The 27,745-nt window shown below is 35.5% G+C and overlaps 1 protein-coding gene across 8 annotated transcripts in view; it reads right to left on the bottom strand.

Moving 5' to 3' along the window:
• The window catches only part of MROH9 (maestro heat like repeat family member 9), a 98,970-nt gene extending 71,465 nt beyond the window's left edge, over window positions 1-27,505 (bottom strand). For 5 of the 8 annotated variants that reach the window (XM_077901643.1, XM_077901648.1, XM_077901649.1 and 2 more), the window contains exons 1-4: window positions 27,375-27,505; window positions 24,919-24,995; window positions 22,366-22,412; window positions 11,172-11,251 (exon numbers count right to left, since the gene is read on the bottom strand). In XM_077901643.1, coding sequence (XP_077757769.1) covers window positions 11,172-11,251; window positions 22,366-22,412; window positions 24,919-24,958 — 167 coding nt within the window. In that variant the 5' untranslated portion in view covers window positions 24,959-24,995; window positions 27,375-27,505. The remainder of the gene's footprint in view (window positions 1-11,171; window positions 11,252-22,365; window positions 22,413-24,918; window positions 24,996-27,374) is intronic. The other 3 variants (XM_077901645.1, XM_077901646.1, XM_077901647.1) reach the window with 3 other exon arrangements.
• Between the last annotated feature and the right edge of the window lie 240 nt (window positions 27,506-27,745).

The raw sequence follows: 27,745 nt of genomic DNA, 5'->3' as shown, positions 1-27,745 counted from the left end.
AGGAAAGGGAAAATAATAAGTATAATGATCCTTGCTGGCAAATTTAGATAAAGATTTTAAAAAAGATAAAAAAAGAGGAAGAAGAAAATAAATATGAAGAAAGACTGCAGTAGTCGAAAAAAGAAGTCAGCTATTATATGGATTTAATAAAAACAAATAAAACTGATTTATATTATTATATTACACAGATATATATGAGGATATAACTTGTGTGAAGCTGTATATACCACATAATATTTGGCCAAAGTACAAAAAGCAAAATCTATAATATTTTTTTAATTAAAGGAAAACTATTATCTGGGGTTTTTTTTAAAATACATTTAGGTAGATCCAAAAGAAAGCTAAAAATATGAAACAGGCGATTCTAATCCAGGGTCTGCCTTTTCATGAACCCTATAAAATAATATGCCAAATTTTGTTTCTGTGTCTGTGTGTATTTTGGAAGAAAGGGTAGTCCAAAAGTTTCATCAGATTCCTAAAGGAGAATTAAAACAGGTTTAAGAAGCACTGATACTGAGGACTTAAGCACCAGGCACTACATATTTTATTTGCTCTGCATGCATTATTTCAATACATCTTCATGGTGATACTAAGAGGTAAATACTTTCATTATCCTCAATTTGCAGACAAGGAATCTGAAGCATTGAGAAGTTAAGTAACTTCAAAGTCACAAAATCTGGAATGTTAGAGCTGATCAGCAGAAGCTTGGTCTGTTTGACATAGTAGTTTTCCTTTAATTTCATACAATTTCTTACAGATTTTTTCATACTTCAGTATTATCTGGTAAATAAAGTATTATTTTATTACATAAAGTCTTCATGAGTACCTACTATCTGTCTTTGCATAATAGTATTTTGTAAATTCTAGTTAATTCAACTAGGCAAGATACACACACACATACACATACCTCAAAACAAAATAATAAATGAGCTTATATATTCAGAAGAACCAATGAATGGTAATCAGGGATCTGGTTATACCTGGTTATTCAAACTGAGTTATAATAAAAGACAATTTCAAAAATATTGACTAATTCCAGAGAGGCTGGGAAGATGATAGAATAGGAGGACCCTAAGATCACATTGTTCCACAGATACAAATAGATAATATCTACATCAGCATAAATAACCCAGAAAAAGACTGGCTGAACAAACTCAACACTAGAGGTAAAGGGGCCACATATAAGAGGATAGGAAAGGTGGAGATGTGACAGGGAGCTAAATAGACCACAGGCCATCTGGTGGAAGGACAGAACTTGTAGATTAGAGGAGAGAAACAGACCCTAACACTGGGGAGTCCCCACAGGGAATATATTTGGCTTTGAAAACTTGAGGTATGGAATTTCATGAGTTCTTACAACCAGTGGGGCTTAAAGCCTGGAATTTTGAAAATCAGCAGTTTTGGTTCTGGGAGAGCCCAGAGGGTAATGGGAAGCAGAGTCACTGCCCTTAAAGGGATAGCAGATGAATAGCCCATGGAGTTGCAGTATAAAAGCAGCAGTTTGAAAAATGCCTGGGGCAGATGGGAGGGAGTGTTATTTACTAATCTCAGAACATGTCCTGGAGGACATAAATCACTGGGGGACTTTTCAGGGACAAAGGAACTGGCAGGATCCCTAAGGGACTTCTTCAGAAACAAAGGAGCTAGCAGGTCCAATTTCCCTCCTCTGGAAGGATAAACCCTGCAGCATAAACACACAGACACTTGAAGGAACCAGCACTGTGCAGGCATCACTACCTAATTTGCTTACACTAAGAAACTCCCCCCACCCCCTCAGCTTCAGTGGATCTTCCTTTTCCAGTCATGCTTTTCTCAGTCTTGGTGCTGTTTGTCCCCTCCCTTAGAAGACAGGCACAAACCTTGCCAACACTGCATCTTCTGACCCATGCACTTTGTGAGGCCTCAGTCCCCCTGGTGGCAGCAGCCCCATGAAAGACTAATGCACCCCTTTCTAAAACTGTGAGCCCCACCCCAGTCATTCCATCCCACTAATGGTGGCACATCCACTTCAAAATGCTCTTGGCCTATTCAAACAGGGGCCAACAAGCCCGGAAGTACAAACAGTGCCAGAAATGGCCAGCATCACTCCAAAGTGACTCCTGTCCTGGGGTGAGGGGAAGATAACCACATGTACCAGTCATAGGGCAGCCCCAGCAGGAGGTGAGGGCAGACCATTGGTCTGATTGCAGACCCTACCCATCAGAAAAAATTGCTCAGGGAGCAACACAGGGAAAGTGTCCTGCAGTTTGGTGCTACTGCATCTCTGACAAATGCCTGGTTTGATTCAGTTAAGAGCCAAGGTGACCCCAGAGTGGTCTACTAACACCACAGGAACAAGCCATTGTCCAAAACAGGGAAAGAGCCACTAGAAATGACCAAACTGAAGGGAGAAGGGGCCAAGACACAACAGCAGAACACATGCAACACACCCAGGAGACACAGGTTCTGGTGAACCAGAGACACTGCACTGCAGGGCACCTTAGGCCCTCTTCTTCATAAGGCCATTACTTACAAGAACAGGAGACATAGCTGACTTTCCTACCACAGAGAAACAGTGAGAGTTAGACAAAATGAGGAGACAGAGGAATATGTCCTGAATAAAATAACAGGACAAAACCACAACAAGAGACACAAGGAAAATAGATATAAGTAGTATGTTGGTGAGAGGATGTAAAGTAATGACCATAAAGATACTCACTGAACCTGAGAGAAGAGTGGAGAACATGAATGAACTCTTAACATAGAACCTATCAAAGATAAAGAACACAATGATTGAAATTAAAAATATACTAGATGGAATAAATAGCAGGTTAGAGAAAGCAGGGGAATGAATTAACAACTTGGAGGATAGAGTAATGGAAAGTAATCAAGTTGAGCAGGTGAGAGAAAAAAATATGCAGAATGAGAATAGACTTAGGGAACTCAGCAACTCCATCGAGCATAATAACATTCTCATAGGGATCCCCCAGAAGAGGAGAGAGAAAAGGGAACACAAAATTTATTTGAAGAAATAGTAGCTGAAAAGTTCTCTAATCCAGAGAAGAAAACATGTAGATCCAAGGAGGCACAGAGATTCCCCAACAAAATCAACCCAAGGAGGTCCATGCCAAGACACATAATAATTAAAATGGCAAGAACTAGTGATAAAGAGAAAATTTTAAAGGCAATAGAAAAGAAGACAGTTATATAAGTGAAACTCCATAAGGCTATCAACAGATTTTCCAGCAGAAACCTTGAAGGCCAGAAAGGAGTAACATGATCTATTCAAAGTGGTGAAAGGAAAAAATCTGCACCCAAGAATATTTTATCCAGCAAGGCTATAATTCAGAAGAGGAGGAGAGATAAGATGTTTCCCAGACAAACAAAAACTAAAGGAGTTCATGACCACTAAACCAGGCTTACAGGAAATTTAAAGAAGACTGTATGAGTGTAAAGGAAAGACCATGAGTAGGAGTAAGAAAAGTAGGAAGGACAGAAGCAGTAAAAATAAGTATACCCATAAAAATCAGCCAAGGGACTCACAAAATAAAAGGATGTAAATTATATACCATATACGAAATGGGTGCTAGGGAAAAGAGTAAAGGGTGGGCTCAAACTTAAGTGACCATCAACTTAATATAGACTGGTATATGCAGAAAATATTATATACAAATCAAAAACCAATAATATATCTGCAAAAAATAAAGAACCAAGGAATCTAAGTATATCACTAAAGAAAGCCACAAACTGTGAGAGAGGAGAGCAAGAGAAGAAAGGGTCAAAGAAGAGTTACAAAAACAACCACAAAACAAGTAACAAAATGGCAATAAATATGTATTATTACTTGGAATATAAATGGACTAAATGCACCAAATAAAAGATATAGGTTGATGGAATGAATTTAAAAACAAGATCTATCTATATGCTGTCTACAAAAGACTCATTTTACACCTAAAGCCACCTGCAGATTGAAAGCAAAGGGATGCAGAAACATTTATCATGCAGATGGATGTCACAAGAAAGCCAGGGTAGCCATAGTTAAGGCTTTTCTCTTTGGAAAAAATAGAATTAATGACAAAAGTATAATGAAAGACAAAGAAAGGCACTATATAATAATAAAATGGACAAACAAGAATATCTAACATTTGTAAATACTTGTGCATCCAACATGAGAGCACCCAAATATATAAAACAGTTAATAACAAGCATAAAGGAACTAATAGATAGTAATACAACAATAGTAGAGGACTTTAACACCCCCCCACTTAAATCAATGCACAGATCATCCAAACAGAAAATCAACAAGGAAAGAGCGGTTTTGAATAGCACACTGGACCAGATAAAATTAACAGATATATTCAGAACACTGCATCCTAAAATAGCAGAATACACATTATTTTTAAATTTTTTTAGAGAAAGAGAGAGGAGAGAGACAGAGTATGTACAAGTAGGGGTAGCTAGGGGCAGAAAGAGAGGGAGAGACATAATCCCAAGCAGGCTCCCTGCTCAGCACAGAGTCTGACATGGGGCTCAATCCCACTTCCCTGTAATCATGACCTGAGCTGACATCATGGGTTGGATACTTAACCAACTGAGCCACCCAGGCGCCCCAGAATACACATTCTTTTTAAGTGCACATGGAACATTCTTCATAATGGATCAAATATTAGGCCATGAAACAAGTCTTAACAAATTCAAAAAGATTGAAGTCATACCATGCATTTTTTTTCTCACCATCATGCATGAAACTAGAAATCAACCACATGAAAATATCTGGAAAGAGCATCAAAACATGGATGTTAAATAACATGTTACTAAATAAGCAATGAATGGGTCAACCAGGAAATCAAAGATATAAAAAATTACATGGAGAGAAATGAAAATGAAAAGACAATGGTCCAAATCACTGGATGCAGCAAATCATTGGATGCAGAAAAGGCAAGTACATAGCAGTACAGATCTACCTCAAGATGCAAGAAAAATCTCAAACAGTCTAACCTACGCCTAAAGGAACTAAGGAAAAAAAACAACTAACAAAATATAAAACAAGTAGAAGGAAAGAATAGAGCAGAAATAAGTGAAATAGAAACTAAAACCATGATAGAACAGATTAATGAAAAAAAAAAGAACAGATTAATGAAATCAGGTTCTTGGAAAAAATCGATAAAATTGATAAACCTCTAGCTAGACTTATCAAAAAGAAAAGAGAATAGACTCAAATAGTAGAATCAAAAATCAGAGAGGTGAAATAACAACCAACACCAAAAAATATAAATAAATATAAGAGAATATTATAAAAAATTATATTCCAACAAATTGGACAACTTGAAAGAAATGTATAAATTCCTAGAAACATATAAACTACCAAAACTGAAACAGAAAGAAATAGAACACTTGATCAGTTGATAGCAAGCAATGAAGTTGAGTCAGCAGTAAAAAAAAACTCCCAACAAACAAAAGTCCAGGACCAGATAGCTTCACAGGTGAATTCTACTGGACATTTAAAAAAGTTAATGCCTCTTCTCAGACTTTTCCAAAAAACAGAAGAGGAAGGAAAACTTCCAAATTCATTCTATGAGGCTAGCATTAACCTGATACAAAACCAGATAAAGATACCACAAAAAAGAGAACTACAGGCCAATAAGTCTGATGAGCATGGATGAAAAAATCCTAAATAAAATACTAGCAAAAGGAATCCAATATTAGAAATATCACTCACCACAATCAAGAGGGATCCATTCACAGGATGCAAGGGTAGTTCAATATCACATGTATCAATGTGATACATCAATAAGACAAAGGATAAAAGACACATAATCATTTCAATAGATGCCCCAAAATAATTTGACAAAGTACAATATCCGCTCATGATACAAGCCCTCAACAAAGTAAGTCTAGAGGGAACATACCTCAACATGTTAAAGGCCATCTATGAAAAACCCATAGCAGCATAATCCTTACCGGGGAGAAACAGAGCTTTTCCCCTAAGATTAGGAAGAAGACAAGGATGCTCATTTTCACCACTTTTATTCAACATAGTACTGGAAGTCCTAGCCACAGCAATCAGACAGCAAAAAAAAAAAAAAAAAAAAAAAAAAAAAAAAAAAGACATCCAAATTGATGAGGAAGTGAAAATTTCACTATTTGCAGATAACATGATACTATATATAGAAAAATCCAAAAAAAAAAAAAAAAAAAAAAGGAAAAATCCAAAAAACCCTACCAAAAGACTGCTAGAACTAATAAACAAATCAGTAAAGTCACAGGGCACAAAACTGATTTACAGAAATCTGTTGCATTTCTAAATGCCAATAATTAAGCAGCAGAAAAAGAAATTAAGAAAATCACCCCATTTACAACTGCACAAAAAATATGATACCTAGAAATAAACCTAATCAAAAAAGTGAAAGACTTATGCTCTGAAAACTATAAAACATTGTTAAAAGAAATTTAAAAAGAAAAACAAAACTGGAGACATCACAATTCTGGACTTACTTTATATTTCAAAGCTGTAGTAATCAAAACAATATGGTACTGGCACAAAAACACACATAGATCAATGGAACAGAATAGGAAACCCAGAAATAAACCACAATTATATAGCCAATTAACCTTTAACAAAGGGGGGCAAAAATACGCAATGGGAAAAAGACAATTTCTTCATCAAACATGTTGAGAAAACTGGATAGCTGCATACAAAGTAATAAAACTGACCACTTTCTTATACCATACATAACAATAAACTCCAAATGGATTAAGGATCTAAATGTGAGACCTGAAACCACAAACATCCTAGAAGGGAACACAGGCAGTAATTTCTGGCTTTGGCCATCCAACATCTTTCTAGATATGCTTCCTGAGGCAAGGAAGACAAAAGCAAAAATAAACTACTGGGACTTCATTAAAATAAAAAAAGCTTCTGCACAACAAAGGAGAAAACCAACAAAATGAAATGACAACCTATGGAATGGGAGAAGATATTTGCAAATGACATGTCTGATAAAGGGTTAGCGTCCAAAATATATAAAGAATTTATGAAAGTCAACACCCAAAAAACAAAGATATGGGCTGACGACACAGACATTTCTTCAAAGAAGACTTCCAGATGGTCAACAAATGAAACGATGCTCAACATCACTCATCATCAGGGACGTGCAAATCAAAACCACAATGAGATATCGCCTCCCACCTGTCAGAATGGCTAAAATCAACAAGAAACAACAGGCTTTGGCAAGGATATGCAGAAAAAGGAACACTTTTGCACTGTTGGTGGTAATGCAAACTGGTATAGCCACAGTGGAAGGTGGTATAGAGGTCCTTCAGAAACTTAGTAATAGAACTACCCTACCCTACAATCCGGTAATCATGCTACTGAGTCTTTACCCAAAGAATATGAAAACACTAATTCAAAGGGGTATATTTACCCCTATGTTTATAGTAACAGTATTTACAATAGACCAATTGTGGAAGCCGCCCAAGTGTCCATTTTGGAATGGATAAAGAAGAAATGGTGTATATATACAATTTAATATTATTCAGCCATAAAAAGAATGAAATCTTCTCATTTGCAACAACACAAATTGATCTAAGGAGTATAATGTTAAGCAAAATAAGCCAGTCAGAAAAAGACAAGTGTCATATGATTTCATTTATATGTGGAACTTAAGAAACAAAACAAATGTACAAAGGGGGGAAAAAGACAAACCAAAAAAACATACTCTTAACTACACAGAGTCTGGTTAAAGATAGTTATTAGAGAGGAGGTGGGTGAGGAGATGAGTGAAATAGATGACAGGGATTAAGAGTACGCTTATCTTGATGAACTTCAAGTAATATATGAAACTGCTGAATCACTCACTAGATTGTACACCTGAAACTAACATAACATTGTATGTTACCTATGTTACTATGTTACTGGAATTGCAATAATAAAAATTAATTTCATTTATGAGTATAAAGTTTAAATTTTCATAATATTTTTTAAAACCACCGATTATGATTTATCATCAGAATGTAAGGATGGCCCAATATCCTAAAAACTATTAATTAGCACATACCTATAATAGATTAAATTAAAACTCATGTCTTAACCTATCTTGAAAAAGTATGTAATAAATATCAACATCATTTTTTAAGGAAAAATGAATAGTTTGAATAGTTTTTTGAAAGGTTTTATTTAAACCAACATTTCGCTAATTGAGAAGTAGTGTAAGAGTTTTTATTAAAAACAGGAACAACATAAGGGTTCAATTTCCTATTTTGAAATATTGTGTTAGAGTTTGTTGTTTTTCAAATAAGACATGGTCTAATAAAAATAGTTCAGTGAGCTCAAACACTGGATAAATATACCCCCCAAAAGATCCCATATGATTCCTAGTATATCAGAAATTGCAGTCCAAACAATAACATGAGGATGGAGGAAACAAAATACAATATAACTAAGAAATTAGTCTAGTAATATGCAGAATCTATACCAAAAAATCCTCATACTTTTAGAGAATAGAAAACAGAACTTGAGTAATTAGAAAGATAGGTTTATAAATGGAAAGATTACTTATAAATGTCAATTATTCTCAAATTATTTTACAAACTCTGACAATGAAATTAAAATTTCAGGATATTTTCATCAGCAGTTGATAAAATACATTTACCTTCCACTTAGAAAAATAAATTGGAGGGATTATCCCAGGTTACTGTGCTGAAAATTATCAAGAAAATAAGGAAGATCCAGTTCAATCAGATAATAAAATCTATTACAAAACAGCACTAAATCAAAACAGTTTAGTGGTGGCACCACAACAAAATTCTAAACAATGGAAGAGAATATAAATTCTAGAGAATACCTAATATGGGAATAGAAAATACCTGGATAAATGCTCTACCTCCCCTACCTGGCCAAATGTGGCACTAATTTATTATGACACTATTTCATGATGGGTCAGAATACAAACATTCTTAGAGCTCTCTTTTTAATTAAAATTTTATTGAGCTATTTGTAAATTTACATGCTGTTGTAAGAAATAATACAAAGAAACATCCAATATGCTTTCCCAGTTTTCCCCAGTGGTAACATTCTACAAAGACCACCAGGATATTGATATTATTGATTCAATACACCTATCTTGTTTAGGTTTCCTGTTTTATTTGTGCTTATGTGTGTGTGTGTGTGTGTGTGTGTGTATTTAGTGGATCCACCACTGCCATCAAGATATTCAAGAACAGCTTGGAACCCTTAAATTCATAACTATTCCATTATACAGACAAATATTTTTAAAAAACATTCAGAGTTTAAGCAAGTCTTTGGAAATGAAGCATTTTAAATAATCATTATCTGTATTGGGATTAGCAAACATTTTCTGTGATGGTCTAGATAATAAGTATACTAGGCTTTGCTAACCAAATGGTCTCTGTCTGCTCAGGTCTGCCATCATAATGCAAAAGCAGTCATAGACAATGCATGAATAAATACATAAATATGTCTGTTTCAACAAAAATTTGTTTACTGACCCTGGAATTTGAATTTCATATAGCATTTGCATGTTGTGAAATATCTTTCTTCTTTTAATCTCCCTCAACTATTTAAAAATGTAAAAAACAAGGATGCCTGGGTGGGGTGGCTCAGTCAGCTAAGCATCCTACTCTTGATTTCAGTTCAGGTCATGATTTTAGGGTTGTGAGATAGATACCCCTGTGGGGCTCTGTTCTCAGCATGAAGCCTGCTTAGGATTCTCTCTCTCTCTCTCTGCCTCATCCCTCCCCACTCACACTCCCTTTCTCTCAAAAAAAAAAAAAAAAAGGAAAAAACATTCTGATTTCTCAGAATGTACAAACCAGGATGCTGCAAAAATAGCAGGACGTAGCTATGGCTAAATGGGCCAAGTTTGTAGACTTCTGGTTTGTATAATGGAATTGTGAAGATAATTTAAATTAGTTTGTAACATAAAAAAAAATCTGTTATAGCCTAAACAGTAACAAAAATCGAGTAATAAAACCAGGAGAAAGTCATAATAGTAAAGTGTGAGTAGAATTAATTTTATATCAGATGTCATACAAAAAGGTGAAAGAAAAAATATACAGCAATGACACTAAAGCCAATTCTGACAACATAAAAAAAGAATTAAAATTTTAAAACCATAAAAATGCCATGAGAAGCTTACTAAGTATATGTCACCACTAAAATTCTAATGAAGTAGCAAAGACCACAAGAAAATTCCCACATGAGAAAATTAATATATAAATATACAGAAAATATTGAATTTTGCTTTTTTTTGAAAGAAATACAAGTTAAAAATACAATGAGGTACAATTCTGAACCTATTAAATCAGTGAAATAGAAAATATATGTATATATCTATATTTTCTGGTGACTAGGCTTTGAAGAAGTATTTATTGTTAGTGAGGTTTTTCTGGACAACAAACTGACTCCTTATTAAAAGCTCTAAGAATATTTTCATTCCATCTACATTAGTTGAGTGCATGGGTAACAGATGCCAAGACAGGATTAGAGGTGCATAAGATTTCTAAGAGAAGGAAAGAAGGAAGGAAGGAGCGTTAGGGAAGAAAGTATCTTAGACTACAGCAAGTTCCAAGAAGGGTTTAGCCAGGTTGACGGGTTTCCTAGATTCAAAGTCACTCGCTGAAATTGACTGTCCCACTATGCTGCCTGGGTGGTCGTGCTGGTGGATCTACACAGGCAGTGGCTGGGACTGTTGACCAGTTAGCATTTCCAGCAGCAGGGCATTTTTGTAGTTGCCTATTATCTAAATCAGTAACCTCACCCACAGAATGCTATTTCAAAAACGTATTTCAGAGAAGATATGACCATTTATGTGTAAAGATGATTATCATAATATTGGTAAAATAAAATATAATTTAGAACATTTCAAAATTGGGTAATATTATATTGCCATTCAAATGAAAATATGAGTATGTAGAAAGATAAAAACTTAAGACATAATGCCAAAAGGAAAAATATTACAGTAAATCTGCTTATTATTGTACAATAATTAGATTATCTGTTTATCTGTAAAATATTTAAGAATTGAAGAATATGAGAAAGAAAAATAGTAGCTGCTAAATTAGGATAGTGGAATTTGGAGTAGTTTTCTGTTTTTCACAATTGTTGATTTTTCTCTGTTGCATTTTAGAGATATTTAGTCAGTGAAATGGGAGAGTGTTCGAGCTTATTGTACCTGGAGTTCAGGGAGAGGACCATGGCTTGGTCACTTAACAGTCTTGAGATTGCATCCCATAGGCTCGGAGCGCTGTTCACCTGGAAGGATCAGAAAAAGAAAAGAAAAAAAAAAAAAGAAAAAAAAAAAAGAATCAATGTTGTCACTCCTGTGAGACTAAAGAGACCAAACTGGACTGGAATATAAGTCCAAAATTTTGTAATGTTGAGAAAAACCCTAACTGAAATCCACAATAGCATCTTGGCTTAATGGCAGCCTTTTACAGCCAACTGCTGTGCTTCTATAATTAGCATTTCCAGACAAAATTTTGTTAGCTATATTCTTCAGTGGAGTCTCTTGATAAAAAATACCAACAAGATGATTTAAGTCAGGCCTTAATGAAGAATGTCTCATGCTATAAAATGAGAACCATGTACAGGTCACGGTACAGCTATTTAAACTTATCAGTGATAGTCAATGAGATTCCATTAAGATTTTAGAATTCTTTATTGAAGACACTAGGGGAAGCCTAGTGGAAGAGCATCTCTTTTCTTGTGTGCATCCTAGGTTTGTTTATGCAAGCATCTGTTGCAATGTCACCTTTTTGCAACAGACCCAATAGTGCTGTTTGTGGAAATTCTTAGTCTGTACTTCTGAAATAAGTCAAAGTTCTCTTTTATACTGCTGTAGAATAATGCTATTTCTAAGGGCATTTATTCCCTCTAATGAATATGCAAATACCTGCCACTGATCCACTTATCACCCTAACACAAGCCCTTTCCCATCTGTTCAGTGCTGCTCCTCTGACTCCAGCATTGATTGCCCTGTGGGATCTATGTTTTACCTTTGTGGGATGCAAAAGCTATTCCAAAGGATAGGACTACCTGCTTATTAAGCACACATTTTGGAGTGCATGTTGTATCCCCTCCTAGCCATATGTTGAAACCCTAATCCCCAATGTGTTGGTATTTGGAGATGGACCTTTGGGAGATAATAAGGTTTAGATGAGGTCATGAGAATAAAACCCCAAGATGGGGCTCATGCCCTTATGAGATGAAAGAGAGCTTGCTTTCTCTCTTTCTGCCACGTGAGGATACAAGGAGAAGGTGGCCATCTGAAAACCAAGAGTTGGACTGTCAACTATCTGAGCCACCCGGGGAAACTCTTTCTCTAAAATATTTATATTCATATCTAAAATTGTGATAATTCTTTGCTATGTTGCTTATTACTATATTGTATGTTATCATTACTTAGAGAATATAAAACTTGTATGGTGGACAACTCTCACTGTGACATGGAACAATAAATGGTGATTTGTCTAGTTTGAAATTTGACATTTTTGTCCTTGTCACTATTTTCTTTCAATTTGGCCAGAAATACACTAGTACTCATTTCTCTGGGCAGTGACAAACTGAACATCCTGTCTCTATCTAAGCAATGATTTTTTGGGACTATTGCCTCAATGGGAACTTTTCCCCACAAAGTTGTAACTGGGCTTTAGTCCTTGGAAATCAATTTGGGTTATATCAAATCTAATCACTGGGTCCCAACCCTGGCTGTATGCAGAGGGGCTGAAAAACATTGATTTTGATTCCTTAGCAACATCTCCAGAGAATTAATAGGTCTGGATTCAAGACCAGACATTAAAAAAAAACAAAACAAAACAAAACCAAGGCCTCCAGGTGATTGTGATGAACAGTCAGGATTGAGAAGCACTTTTTAAGTGAACTATTTTCTCTCAATCCTGGAGCTTGCTTCACAGTAATAAATTGTCAGTTACTAGATCTATAGTAACACGGACCTCTGCTTCCCATCTGTTAGCTAGCTTCTATTTTTTTTTCATGGAGCCAAAAATGTTATCACAACTCCTTCATCAGGTTATTGTTCTGCTCGTATTACTTTGGCATCCCATTTTTTGTTGACTAACTAATTTACAGCACATCCCTTCTTTGTTTTGGACATGGTTTGCCTGTACCATCGTACCACTAATGTTAATGTAATGCCAAAAACCAGTGCGTACATCAGCAAGTGATAAGGATTGTCTAACATCTATAAACTGGTTTTGTAGTGGTGTAAGTCTAGAAAGTTATAGGAATTGGCCAGGAATTTCACCTGCTTTCCCCAAATAGGTTTTTTGTTATTGTTCAGGGTACATAACATGCTCATCAGGGTTCTCAGAAATTTTTCAGTATCTCCTCTGGGGAATAATGATTATTACGCTGGCTTTAACTTCTATTATATGGATAGGTTCTCCTCCATCTCATTTTCAATTACTCTTTAATCACAATGGCTCTTCATTGGAAACCCATAGTAAATGATAAAATAGTCAAAACCTGGAAATATGTACTTTGTAATATGTTTCATAATACTAGGTTCTAGGACCAGCCTGGTGGGCCTTAAGCTTCCATATATATTATTTTGGCTTTCTTCTTTAAGCTGACCATCTGCTTTTTATATATATCTTATATCATTGACATTTTTGTTCAATATCTGTTGTCATTCTTGGCCAGAAAAATTGGAGTCATGCCTATTTGACTAGGTTCCTTAAACCTCAGATGTTTCAAATCACATATATTATGTGTTTCTGATGCCACCTTAGCCTGGGGGGAAATGGTATTATCATAATAATCATTATTCTGAGGGAATTTGAACTCCCTTCTAGTAATTCCCACAATCCTGTGAATGCTCAAACGGAACCATGGACAGGGTCCTATAGACTATTATGTTAGTCTGCAACTTTTCCTTCATTTCTAGCTCACTAGAATCCTCCTCTCTTTGACAATAGTGAAACACCAAAGTGCAGAGAGATGAGGAATCTGAATTGAGGGTATGAATATTCAATGCCCTTACCCCTTCAGCCTCCTGTTTGTGTTGGTGTTTTACTGAAGGTAGTGACATTTTTGCTGGTGTTCTCACATTCCCCCAATCATGCCAAGGCCAAATATTAAGAGAGCTGAAGGCTACACCCAGAGCTAATTCATCCCTGACTCCCAAAGCCTGTTGAATTATTTTCCACTACTGCAGAAGCCATCAGAACTAGTGTAACCACACTGTGCTTTCTCAGGATTCTGGTTCTTTTAGTTTTTACTTGTTTATGATTTACACTCCTAGGAAGATTAGTGAGAGAAATCCTTGAAAAAGTTTAATGGGCTCTATATAGAATTGCTCCAATCTTTCTTCATGGATCATTCTCTTTAAGCTAGTTTTGTGCCTCAACTTTCTTTCCTTAGAAAGCTTCCAGGAAGATGTGGGGCCCTCATTTTCAGACACTCCTGAAAGGCCTACAACACCAATTCTCCAGATGTATTAGGATCTTATGATAAACACGGTCTAGGCTCAAGATGTTACCCCAAATATACACTTTCTCATCAAAAAGTCCTTGCCATCCTTATAAATCTTCCTTCTCAGCCAAGAATCTTATTATGGAAAGATTGGGGACTAAATAGTTATTTAATATCTAACCAAGGCTGATTTCCCAGGACACAGACATTTTCAATTAACCATCAGATTTTTTTGTTTTTAATTTTTTTTTTAGTTTTTATTACATGTTAGTCAGTGGAGCTAGAACAGGGAAAAAACAGATAATTTTTGCCTTTAATCTTATGGGAAAGCAAACTTAAAACAAATAACAGAAATTGTGATGTCTAAAAGGCAAATCATAGGGATTATTAAGGGAAGCTAACTAGCAAAGGATATCCAGGAAATTTCACTTTAAAAACAACTTTTAATTTCAACCTAGAGATTATGGGGGTGGGGAGAGTGGAGGAAGAGTTTTTCAAACAGGGGGACAGTATGTGCTAAGAACTTGAGTTGAGAAAAGGTGCATTAGAGAAGTGGTTCTCAACCCTGGCTGAGCCTTAAAATTAGGATATCTTCGAAAATCTAAAAATACAGATGCCAGAACTCATCCCACACCAGGGAATCAAAATCTCTAGAGGTATGGCCCTAAGAGTAGTTTTTGTTTTGTTTTGTATTTAAAGCTCCACATGTAATTCTAATATGAAGCCAGAATTGAGAACTGCATTAGGAAGACATGAAAGAAGGCTAGAGCAAAGAGAGTAAGGACAGTGGTTAAGTTGTGGAGCCAGAGAGGCCAATCAGGACAAGTCCTTTTGTGAGCCCTAAAGATTTACCACTCATCTCATTTAACCAAAGGAGGGACAAGATCACAGGGCAGATTTGTAGACTTGATTGAACAAGATAAAGTGGTTGTGACAAGAACAATTAAGGCTAATGTTACCCAGTAGAAAAGAGACTGCAACAGAATAGGATTGGTTAACCTATTGGAAGGGGAAATAGAGATTTAAGAGACACATAGTGACTGGTAACAGTGTCAAATGCTGCTTAAAGGTCCTGCAAGAAGACGACAGAAAAATATCTTTTGGACTTGGAGCCATGAAAGCCATTGATGACTTAGGTGGGAAAAGTTCAGTACAAGGTTGCTGCCCAGATAGGCAGGTTCACTATGCTGATGCATGGAGTTTGGGTCTCACATTTGGATCTGGGGTCCTCAGATATCTTCAGGCACCAATGAATCTATACACAAATGGACAAAGAAAAAGGTATTCATAGCCAAGGTTTACTTTTCCTTTCTACAAGACCAAAGTCAACACATGAGACTCTGAAAAAAGCAAGGTTGCATTGTGGCAAAACACTTAATTTTCATTCACAACGATGTGTACTTGGTGCAGTACCTGACTTTTGGCTGATTCTGGTGTAAAATATTAATACTCACTGAAAAGACCTTGACTTTCTATGCCTAGAGACATCATAGCTTTCTTTTAAACATTCTTCTCAGGTGGACTTCTGTTCCCTGTGCTTTCTTTGATTCCTCTACCCTAAACAGATCAGTGAGCATTTCTGGTGAATTGCCTTGTTGATAACTCAAAAGTTACAGCATGACTGTAAAAGTAGAGGACCTCTACAAACACAGAGACTCAAATTTCCCTGACTTCCTAAATGGAGAGGAATTCCACTTTCTTTGATTGGGGTCAGCAAAGAAAGAAGTTTTATTTTTAAGCTCAAGTATACATGGACATCATAACCAGTTAATGTGTCCAATAGCACAATAGTAATATCTATTTGGTACTGGTTAGTAAAAATACTGTTTCAAGTCCAAGTCTCAATGTTGCTTCATTCATGCATTCCAAAACTTGCTGGTGACAGCCTATTGTGAAGCCCTATGTTCACACATATCTGTCTCAATATCTGATAGAATTCTGCTGATAAAATTTACTGTTTTCTCTCCCTCTCATCTCTTTAACATAATCTTTAAGCCCTCAGAACTTGTAATAGGTAGTATTCTTAGTAATATAAAAAAAGAAACTGAGTGAAACATATCATGAAAACCATCATGTTCACATCAACTCCAACAGTTCAAGAGGATGAATATCACTGATTATTCTCATTTTTTGAAGGCTCCTTATGACTCCTTTCTGTAACATATCCCTAGTTTAAACTTGGTTTAGACTCTTGGGTTGGTCATTAATGATTATCATAATAATATAAAAATTATTCACAAGTTTCCTGTGATATCCATTGGAATAGAATACTTTAACTCCAAGTAATTGATAAAATTTAGTCATCTGGTAATTGCAGACACTTTGTTTATGCCCACATTTTAGAAAGGGCTATGGAACGGGCACTTATTTTGGAACAATTTCAAGTTGACTTTCCCTAGTCCATCTATGACTTTAATTTGCCATCTCTTATGCCTTATGTTTTCCACTTTGATTATACTAATATAATCTATGAACACTGATACTTCTAGATAGATCATATTACCAAACCGCTTTTCTATTCAATATGGAAAGTTTCCTCTTTAATCTAATAAATCTTCAATGATCAGAAAAAGTGTTATTATACTCATCACTCAATGTTATCTGGTCAAGTTGGAAGTGGTAATAGCAAATCTAACCCCTGAAGAAACACAAATATTCCAACAAGTAGTCCAGTGACACCTGAAAAACTAGTGTGTGTTGGTTCAGTGATTAAATTAATATGCAAACATTTTAAAAACTTCCAGATTTCTTTTTACTCTTACTAGGGACAATTGAAGATAGCAGTTAGAATGAACCACAGAACTACATTTGAATTATATGACTACCCAAGGCATTAATCTCTTCTCAAACAGTGCTAGAGCATTATTGAAATTGTCTTGTCAGTTAGCATTCTGATGTGCCAGTTCACTAATACACACACCTCAATCCTTTCATATGGAGAAACACTTTGGTTCTGTCCTAAATTGATTCCTCGGTATGTTTTCATGTGTAACTGATAGTGGAGAGTCCAAAAATTTAAAGCCATGAGATCTTGGGATGTCTTAAAATGTTATAATTAGTATGTTACTAATAGAAGTTCCAGAAAGAAAGAATGCAGGACACATAAGAAAGAATATTGCTCAATCAGTAATGCAAAATAACTTCTTGGAGTCTTTAGATTGAAACATAACTATCTAGTATATTTGAATACAAAATACAAGTTGTTATGAAATTTCAATTTACCCAAGATAAAGATAACCTTCAAGGCTTCCAGTGAGAAAACAGATGACAAAAACTAGAGAATCAGATCATGATCAGGTTTTTCATTGGTAATACTGGATAACAGAAAAAAAACCCTGTAAATTATACCTTCAAAATATTTTTTAGAGAAAATTATTTGTATTCTACAGAAATGGCTGGAGTCATAATTGGTGACGGCTATTTTGAAGATGGTAATTTTTTTACCCATCTATTTTGCATGTATTTTAAGAATGAGAGTATTCTACTTTCAGAAAACCATAAGAAATTCTAAAACTTATCATATATCCACTTCACAAAGGAAACTTAAGATCTCAGAGATAGAAATTGTGCAGGTCACATTGTTTTGCAACAATGCTATGAGACTATATGTTAAAAATAAGAGTGGGACAATGGATATTCATATTTAAAAACACAAATCTATATTATCTCATGCCTACACAACAATAAATCAAGATGGATGATAGACCTAAATGTAAGTGCCAAAACTATAAAAACTTCAGAAGAAAAGATAGGATAAAATTGTTGTCATTTTTAGTTTAGGCAGTTTTCTTAGATATGGCTGCAGAGCACAGTCAACAGAAGAAAAAAAATTATACATTACACTTGATTAATACTAAAACCTTTTGCTCTTCAAAAGATACAGTTAAGGAAAAGATAAGTGTGCTGAGAGAAAATTTATAAATCATATATATATTCTACACTCAGTAACCATAAAGTCTATAAAATACCCCTATATAAATGATCAAGAAATGTATAAGGTCTACATGAAGATTCCAGTAAGTGGAAAGAAAAAAAAATACATGTGCCAGATGATGTGACAATAATTTAAAGAAGTAAATTCTCTATAAACTAATCTGTAAATTTAGTGCAATCCTAATTAAAATGCCAAAGAAATTCTGGGAGAAATTCCACAAGGATACTCCAAAGTTGATCTGGGAATATAATATAGTAAAATTCGCTGATAAATTTTTGAAAAAGAAACAGTTGGATAGGTTTATCTAATTAGATATAGAAAGATTTCTTTTCTATATTTGAGCTGTCTAAGTAGTTTAAAAGTGTGATAACTCCCTTTTGCTGCTGTGCTGTGATGACATTGCCCATCTCTGTGGAAGCCACAAGATTGTGCTGAGGTGGTTGCTGCCATCTGTCAAAGGCATTGGTGCTGCTGTTAGTAAGTGCTGATAGCGTCCCATGGCTGCTGATAGCCATTATCAAGAGAGATCCACAAAAGGTGCTCTGGCTTTACAGCAAGAGCCACAGGCAACCTTATTTACTCTTACTCTTTCCAGCTGCTTGTTGCCTTTCTCTCTCACAGCAGCCCCATCATCCTAGGACTCAGCAACTGCCTCAGTGAGAGCCTCTCCTCCCCTCTTCCACCAGCCCCTGTTCTTGAGCCACTACTTTGAAAATCTTCATTTGAGATGTGCTCTTTTCTTGCAGGCTTTTTCATTCTGTTCTGCCTCAATGGGAGTAGTAGTCCAGACATGCTTGAATCCTAGTGGGAACTCAACTTAGGCTCACACCCTGACATCTACATCAAGCAAGTTTGTTTTGTATCCCAAGAGCCATCTAACCTTTATTTCTTTTTTCTTTCTTTCTTTTTTCTTTCTTTTTTTCTTTCTTTTTTTTTTCTTTCTTTCTTTCTTTCTTTCTTTCTTTCTTTCTTTCTTTCTTTCTTTCTTTCTTTCTTCCTTCCTTCCTTCCTTCCTTCCTTCCTTCCTTCCTTCCTTCCTTCCTTCCTTTCTCTCTTTCTTCTCTTTTTCTTCTTTTTTTTTATATTTGACTATTTCCAACCCAAGTCTGTCATTCTCTTGAATATAATTTGGTTTCTGAACTTTGATCTTTTCCAGAGCTAAGAGAAATATAGACCCTGCTTCTGAAAACAAGTTAAAACCCAAAATTGTAGTGTGATTTTAACCTTCATAGAATCATGTTCTTATTCTGCAGGTTCTGCAGCTGCTTCGTTACTTCCTACAATGACTCCAGAGACAAATTGGTGGATCTAATAAACTAATTGAAATACCACAAGTTAACTCTTTAGACTTTCCAAATTTTCTATATACTTCGTATATTCAATAAAACTCCTCATCATCCTGTTGGCAATCATCCTCTTTGGACTATTCTATTTCTCCAATAGTGTATATATCTCAGTACATCAAAATTTGTCATGGTCATCTCTGACTGATAGAAGATCTCCACTTTGTAATCTCTACTAGCAAAAGAAAAAAAAAGCTTCAAATTTACATAGGAAAATATCTTGCTCTCCAGTAATTTATTTATTTATTCTCTTAATATTTTATTTATTTATTCACAGAGAGAGAGAGAGGTAGAGACACAGGCAGAGGGAGAAGCAGGATCCATGCAGGGAGCCTGACTCAATCCGGGGACTCCAGGATCACGCCCTGGGCCAAAGGCAGGCACTAAACTGCTGAGCCACCCAGGGATCCCCTCCACTAATTTATTAATTAAGATTCCAGCTCTGCACAAGGAAATAAAGGGGCTTAGATATAAAGAAAAAATATCCAATGATATAAAAATAAATAAAAGCTAAGAGAAAACGAAGGTAAAAATTAAGATAAAATTGGGAATTTGCGAGTGAGGAGCATTTACAGACATGTATAGTAAAGAACCCCTGTATAAGAGCAAGAAATGGATTTCACATTTAGGGACAAATACATTATTTGACCCACTGATGAAACTTAGATTATCTATGCAAGTATCTCTTTGAATAAAATTTTAAAGCATGATATCCTATTTATTTAAAGATTTTAAAAAGTAATATATGCACATATATAGTACAAAAGGGTAAACAGTGGGAAGAGTCTCCAAGTTTTGCCTCACCTTCCATATCGTAGTTCCCAGCCCCTGAGTCTACAATTGTTGGTTTCCTGGACATCATTCCAGTGATGGAATATGCAGACACTTTCTCTCTGTGATATTTCCCTCCAAACCCATATTTCCAGTGTAATCATGTGAAAAATACCAAATAAATTCAAATCAATGGACTTCTTATAAAATACCTGACCAGTACCCTTCAAAACTGTCAGATCATGAACAAGGAAAGATGGTGAAACAGTTACAGATCAGGGGAAACTAGGAGACCTAATAGCCAAATGCAGTGTGGGATCCCGGATTGGATCCTGGAACAGGTAAAACAGGCACAATCCAAATGAAATCTATGGTTTAGTTAATACAATTGTACTATTAATTTCTTAGTTTTGATAAATGTGCCATGGTTCTATTTTTCCTGTAACTGCTGCCACTGTGCTCTATCCCTCTCTTCTCTGCCAATCCTTTACCCTAGATTCCCTCCTAGAAAGTGGTCTCACTTATTGGTATCTAAGTCTGATTCCCTGAGTTTTCTATCTCTTTTGGTTATTTGAACAACTTTACCAAATTATTAATACTGAATATATTTATTTAAAATCTTGATAATTTTATTCAAAGGTTCTCCTTGATCCCCAGGGCAGGAAAAATTCTTGGTTGTAGGGGTAATACAGTATAGTTTGATACTTAGGCTGGCCACCCTAGAACCCAATTCCATGAGTCTGTATCCTGGCTTTGCCATTTGGTAGCTATACGACTATGGGCGGATCATTTCCTGCCCTTAGTTTCTTCAATTGCCAAGTGGGGTAACAGTAGTACTTACCATGGAGGTTAGTGATTGAATGAGTTATTTATTTAAAGCACTTAGAAAAAAGGGATCCCTGGGTGGCGCAGCGGTTTGGCGCCTGCCTTTGGCCCAGGGCGCGATCCGGAGACCCGGGATCGAATCCCACGTCGGGCTCCCGGTGCATGGAGCCTGCTTCTCCCTCTGCCTCTCTCTCTCTCTCTCTCTCTGTGTGTGTTTGTGACTATCATAAATAAATAAAGAAAAAATATTTAAAAAAAAATAAAGCACTTAGAAAGAAAAAAAAAGGAAAAAAAGAAAAAATAAATAAAGCACTTAGAGCATGCCTAACATGTTATAAATGCTATGTATGTGTTAGTCTCTATAATTGGAGTGGGGAAGGGGTTCCTTCTCTCACAGCTCCCTTCATCGTCTCATCTTTATTTCTCTGGGATGTGGCTGTGAATTGGGAAAAACATTTTTCTTTTTCTGTTTCCTCATGGCATTACTTCTGACCTAGTTTGGAGGGAATGGTTTCCACAGTGATGATGGAAGGAAGGATATGAGTCTATTGTAGCAGATCAGTTAAAAGATGGGAAGGTGGAGAGAAGCAGTGGGATGGTTGGTCAAAACCTTCATCCTTTTGAATTCATGTTGAACTCATTTCCAGGAACACATTAGGGTGAGCAAGAATATGATTTTGCAGGGAAGAAAAAATCAAAAGCAGTTTTTAATAAAACTGCCTTTTTTCCTTGTCCCAAACACATGCATTTTATTTTTATTTATTTATTTTTTAAAAAGATTTTATTTATTTATTCATGAGAGAGAGAGAGAGAGAGGCAGAGACACAGGCAGAGGGAGAAGCAGGCTCCATGAAGGGAACCTGACACGGAACTCTATCCTGGGTCTCCAGGATCACGCCTGAGGCTGAAGGCGGCTCTAAACCACTGAGCCACCGGGGCTGCCCAAACATACATTTTAAACACTAATTATGATATCCCCATAGTAGGGACAATGAACAAATTATTATTTTTTTAACCCAAGAGATTTCAGTTGCAATCATGTCTTACAGAATATCACTTACTATGTGATGCCATTTCACACTGGACTGCAGAGTCTGGAGACCAGTTACTAGTCAGAGAGAAGAAGGAGACTAGTTAAAAGGGAATCAGCTTAATCTTCCATCACCTTATTGTGACAAATCCCTAAATTTAAAGTTAGTATGACTTTGATGGCAAAGCCTAAGAAGGATAGTATGTGTACACACAGGTACAGTAAAACTTTAGATAAATTCATAATGAATGCTATAGAACAACATAACAAAAAGATTAGCAAACAGAATACAGAACCACATAAAAAGAATAACAAACTGGTCCCCTGGGTGGCTCAGTGGTTTAAGTGTCTGTCTTTGGCTCAGGTCATGATTCTGTGGTCCTGGGATGGAGTCCCATGCCATGCTCCCTTCTTAGTGGGGAGCTTCCTTCTCCCACTTCCCACTCCCACTGCTCCCCCTTCCTGTGCTCTCTTTCTCTAACAAATAAAATCTTAAAAAAAAAATAATGAACTATAGCCAAGTGGTATTTATTCCAAAAATATAGGGGTGGTTCAATAAAAGGGAACCTATAATACAATTAATGTTAATTGCTTTAAAAAGGAGAAAATTTACATGATTATTTTTGTGGAGGCAAAAAATATCTGATAAAATTTTAAGTCTATTCTTTTCTTTTCTTTTCTTTTTATTTTTTTTAAAGAAGGAGAGAAAGAATCTTAAGCAGGCTCCATGCTCAGCACAGAGCCCGAAGCCAGGCTCAGTCTCTCAACCTGGAGATCATGATCTGAGCTGAAATCAGAAGTCGGATGCTTAAATGATTGAGCCACTGAGGCACCCCAAGTTATACTTGATAACAATTCTTAGTAATGTAACTATGTGGTTAATTTTTTGATGTGATATGTAAATACAAATGCTAGAACCAAATGTAATAAGGAAATAACTAGAAGTATTCTCATTGAAGTCAAGAATGAGACAGATTTCTACCATTATTTGCCATTACTGGATATACCACCCAGTATTTTTAGAAAATAGAAATATCTATACTAAAATTATAAAGGAAAAAATTATCTTATTTTTAAATTATTTACTTCATGGGAAAGAATGTGAGTGCTTTTTAAAATCTCTCTATGTTATTAGAGTGATTAGTTAGATTAGAGTTATCGGGGATGCCAATTGGGCATCTGCCTTCAGCTGAGGTCATTATCTCAGGGTTCTGGGATCGAGCCCTCTGTTGGACTCTCCGGTCAGTGGGGAGTCTGCTCTGCTTCTCCCCTCTACCACACCCCCTCCATCCTGCTCATGCTCTGTCTTTCTCTCTCAAATGAATGAATGAATGAATGAATGAATGAATGAATGAATGAATGAAAGAATAAATAAAATCTTAAAAATACAAAGATTGGAGTTATCAGTTACTGAAATGTTTGGTAAAAGTCTTTTATAGAAACTTTAGGACCTAGAAAGCTTTTGTTTGTTTGTCTGAGGAGTTAGCCCTTTGATGATCACTTGTATTTCTTTCATTTTAATTGCTCTGCCTAGATTTGCTAGGTCTTTTGAAGTTCTTTAAAATATTTTCGGGGAATAATTTTAGATTTAAAGAAAATGTGCAAAACTAGCACAGAGATCCCATATACCCTTCACACAGCTTCCTCTAATGTTAACATCTTACATAACCATGGGGCTTCTGCAAAATTAAGAAACAAATACTAGTACTCTGGCATTCACTGGACTATACATTTTATTTGGATTTCTCCGGTTTTTCTGTTTCAGGATACAAGCCAGGATCCCACACTGCATTCGGCCCTTTGGCCTCCTAGTTTCCACTGATCTGTAAGTGTTTCACCATCTTCCCTTGTTCATGACCTTGACAGTTTTGAAGGGTACTTAGGTATTTTGCAGACTATCCCTTGATTTATGTTTATCTGGTGTTTTCCTCATGATGAGACTGGGAATATAGGTTTTTGGAAAGCTTGTCATAGAAGTGAATGTCTTTTTCATCATGAGAAAGTATCAAAATTTGAACTTATTAGTCTCATTATTTCCTTATTAAATCAGAAATTCAGCTTTGTCTTTATGTATGTCTTCTTTCTTACTGCCTTCCTTGGATTCATTTTTTTGTTGTTGTTTATTTTTTTCTAACTTCCTGTTTTGGATATTTGATTCAAATATTTTCATTCTTTCTGGTAGTCTAAATATTTAACCTTATGGATCTTTTTCTGTGCACTGTTTTGGCTGCATGGTCTAGGTCCTGTGATGCTGTATTATCAATACTGTAATTTCTGTATCAATTTCCTCTTTGACCCAATAATTGTTTAAAATAGAATAGTTTAGATGAAAAATGGTAGGGTTTTTTGGGGTTGTTTCATAAGTTCATTATTACTTTCTAATGTTTTGCTTTGTAACCAGAGCATATTTTTGCTATTTCTACATTTTGGAACTTATACAGAAATTTCTAGCCTAATGCGGTTATCTTTTGTGAATAGTCCTTTATGTGGGCTTTAGAGATAAAAGATATATTCTCTATTTTTATGGCTAGAGATTGATAAATGGATCTTTCTCCACAACATGCAAACACATACACACACTTACCTTTGTCTTTACTATGTCTCAAATTCTTTCTTGTTTTCATGCTGACAAAGGTGAATTATAGTCTTCTACTACTAATACTGCAAAAGAGTATTTTGTATTAGTACATAAACCAGTAACTTTCTTATAGTTTAGTTTTGCCTTATGGTTTTGATGCTACACTGTTCCACACTAACTCAAAGTCAGCTACTAGTAGCCTTCATTACATCTGTAAAATTCCTTTTGCCATATTATGGAACATGGGCATATCCTCCCAGCTAGAGATACAGCCCACATCCTCCCTTACCTTTACAGCTTCAAAGGGAGGGATTTATTGAAGACACGGATACTGAAATACAGGAATATTGGGAGGACATCTTAAAATTCTTCTTATGTAGATGTTTATAATTATTTATCTTCATTATGAGTTATAAATATTTTTGTTATGTGTTGCTTTAAAAATTTTGTCCTATATTTTATGTTATGCTATCATTTCTATATTTTCAAAATTTATAATATTTACATTCAATTCTGAAATAATAATCTTCACTTTCCTTTATGCCTTAGCCCTGCATGAGCTAGATTCACTGCATACTGCCCTGCCTTGTCCATTCACCTCATCATCAGTTGGGTTAAAGTCTGTTGAAGAAGGGAACCACATTCCTTGAGTTCTCTCACATTAAAAAATGTTTTTACATTCATTTATTTGAATTAAAATCTGGCTGGGTATAAATTCTCAGGCCAAAATGTCTTCCTCAATGATTTTAGAGGCATGGCTCCACTGTCACCTAGAAGTGCTATGGAAAGACCAAAGTGAGTTGAATTGTTTCTTCTCTTTAATAGGTGAATTGAATCTGATTGAAAAAGAGGCCTACATTTTTCTTTTTTCCCAGATTTCCAATTCTTTATTTATCTTTGAAAATTGGTAATTTTACTAGGATATAACTCACTGTTGATTGTGAGTTAATTTCTCTAGGGTCATAGTCTTCTTTTCAATCATGGAAAGTTTTATTAAAATTTTTATTTAAATAGTTTCTTCTATTATTTTGGTTCTCTTCTTTAGTGATACCAATTATACTTAGTTTTGATTTCTTTTTAAAAATCTTTCTAGTAGACCTCAATCTTGTCCTTCATGCTCCTTATCGTGTTTTAAGCAATGTTTTTTTGTACTATTTCTGGCATGCCCTTTGTTTTTGTAGAATATTTTTTTCCCATCCACTTCTTTTATGAGTTGCACTATTGTTCCCTAAATTATTATATTCCTATTTTGAGATCATATTTATAGATAAAATTATTTCATTAAATTATAAAGGCTTTTTCATCTGTTCTGTGAAAATATTTTTCTAAAATTACTTGACATTTATTTTTATATTATTTTCCTGCTGTTATCTTGTAAAATATTTGTTTACATCTTCTATTGATTCTTCTTTAATTATTACTCATTATTGAATAGAATGAGCTATCCTCAGATGAAGTGTTTGCTGGCCTTTCATGTGGAGGAATCTTCTTCCTGACCCAAAATTGTGTGTGTAAATTTGCTCTTTTAGCCTTATTCTTCCCCAGCTGTTTATTTGACCCTGGTGACTTCACAGCTACTGCAGAATTTATCTCATCCATCCTAACCCATCTGCAGCAATGGCTTATCTTTGTGACTCTCTTTTAGTCCAGCCTTTCCATCTTATCCTTGGTTCAGAACAAGAATGAAAGATTATTCATTCCCAGGGAGGTGTCTCTGGATCCAAACATGTGAACAAAAGCCTCATTCCAGAGATGATGTATGTGCTCACTACTTAGCTCTTTTTTTTTGTTAATGGAGTATTTTCATTGTTATTTTCAAATATTTTGTATTTTCCTAGGTGAATACTCCTGGTCTACCCTACCAAAGACTTAGCTTTAACGAAAATTTGCTCCTTAAAATTCTCACAGGATTAGACACACAACATGAATAAATTTTAGGACAGATCTAGAATTTTCTCCTTGTTATAAATTTTGTCTGTGTTTCTATGTGTGTATGGTTTATTTTAATAAATAATGATTAGCATTTTTTTATTGATGCTTTTTGACACATGATGGATTTGTTTCCTGAATCCTTGATTCAGCTTAACTGAAGAATATGAAATGTTTTATGGAGGAGAGTTCAGTCTTAGGCTTTGAGGGCTTGGGGTGAGACCAAACTTTGGTGAGTGTCAACTGATAGATGACCATTAGGTAACATAGGTGCTCAAATGCCTGCAAAAGAAAATAGATATGGGCAGATGGTGGAAAGGATGATAGACATTAAGTCAGGAGGTCAATTAACAAAGATGAACTCTTCCAATCAGCAAATTTGGTAAGAACTTTAGAAGAGGGCATATGGTGAGGTAAAGCCTAATGCATGCAGAATTCTTTCTTTTAACAATAAAAACAAAGAAAAGTAGTCACTTTAGAAAGAAGACAGACTTTTGATTGCTTGGAGGATTAATAGGAGAAATAGTACTTACTTATGTATAGCTTCTCTGTAATTGTCGATGAGGCACAGTAGTGAAAAGAAACTCAAGTACTTTATCTCTTAGTCAAAGGTAAAACACTCTATCAACTAAAGGAATCTTATGAGATGTTGTCATTTGTCATGGTAACCATATATTTCAGAGATTCCACTCTGGAATGGATGTGTCTAGAAAGTACTGACATGCCCAAGTGGCCACTCATGCTCACCTGTCACTGCTGAAGAGGAAAGCTTCTGGTTCATACGTTACCAACAGTGAAAGGTAGTTTTACAAACCAGTAGGCCAATAGAAGATGGGCAAAGAACATGAATAAAAATTCACAGAAGGGGGCAGCCCGGGTGGCTCAGCGGTTTAGCACTGCCTCC

This window comes from Canis aureus, chromosome 6 (genome assembly GCF_053574225.1).
Source record: "Canis aureus isolate CA01 chromosome 6, VMU_Caureus_v.1.0, whole genome shotgun sequence".
Classification (NCBI taxonomy): Eukaryota; Metazoa; Chordata; class Mammalia; order Carnivora; family Canidae; genus Canis; species Canis aureus.
Note: the sequence above shows the minus strand (reverse complement) of the source record. Positions and strands in the feature narration are given on the sequence as shown.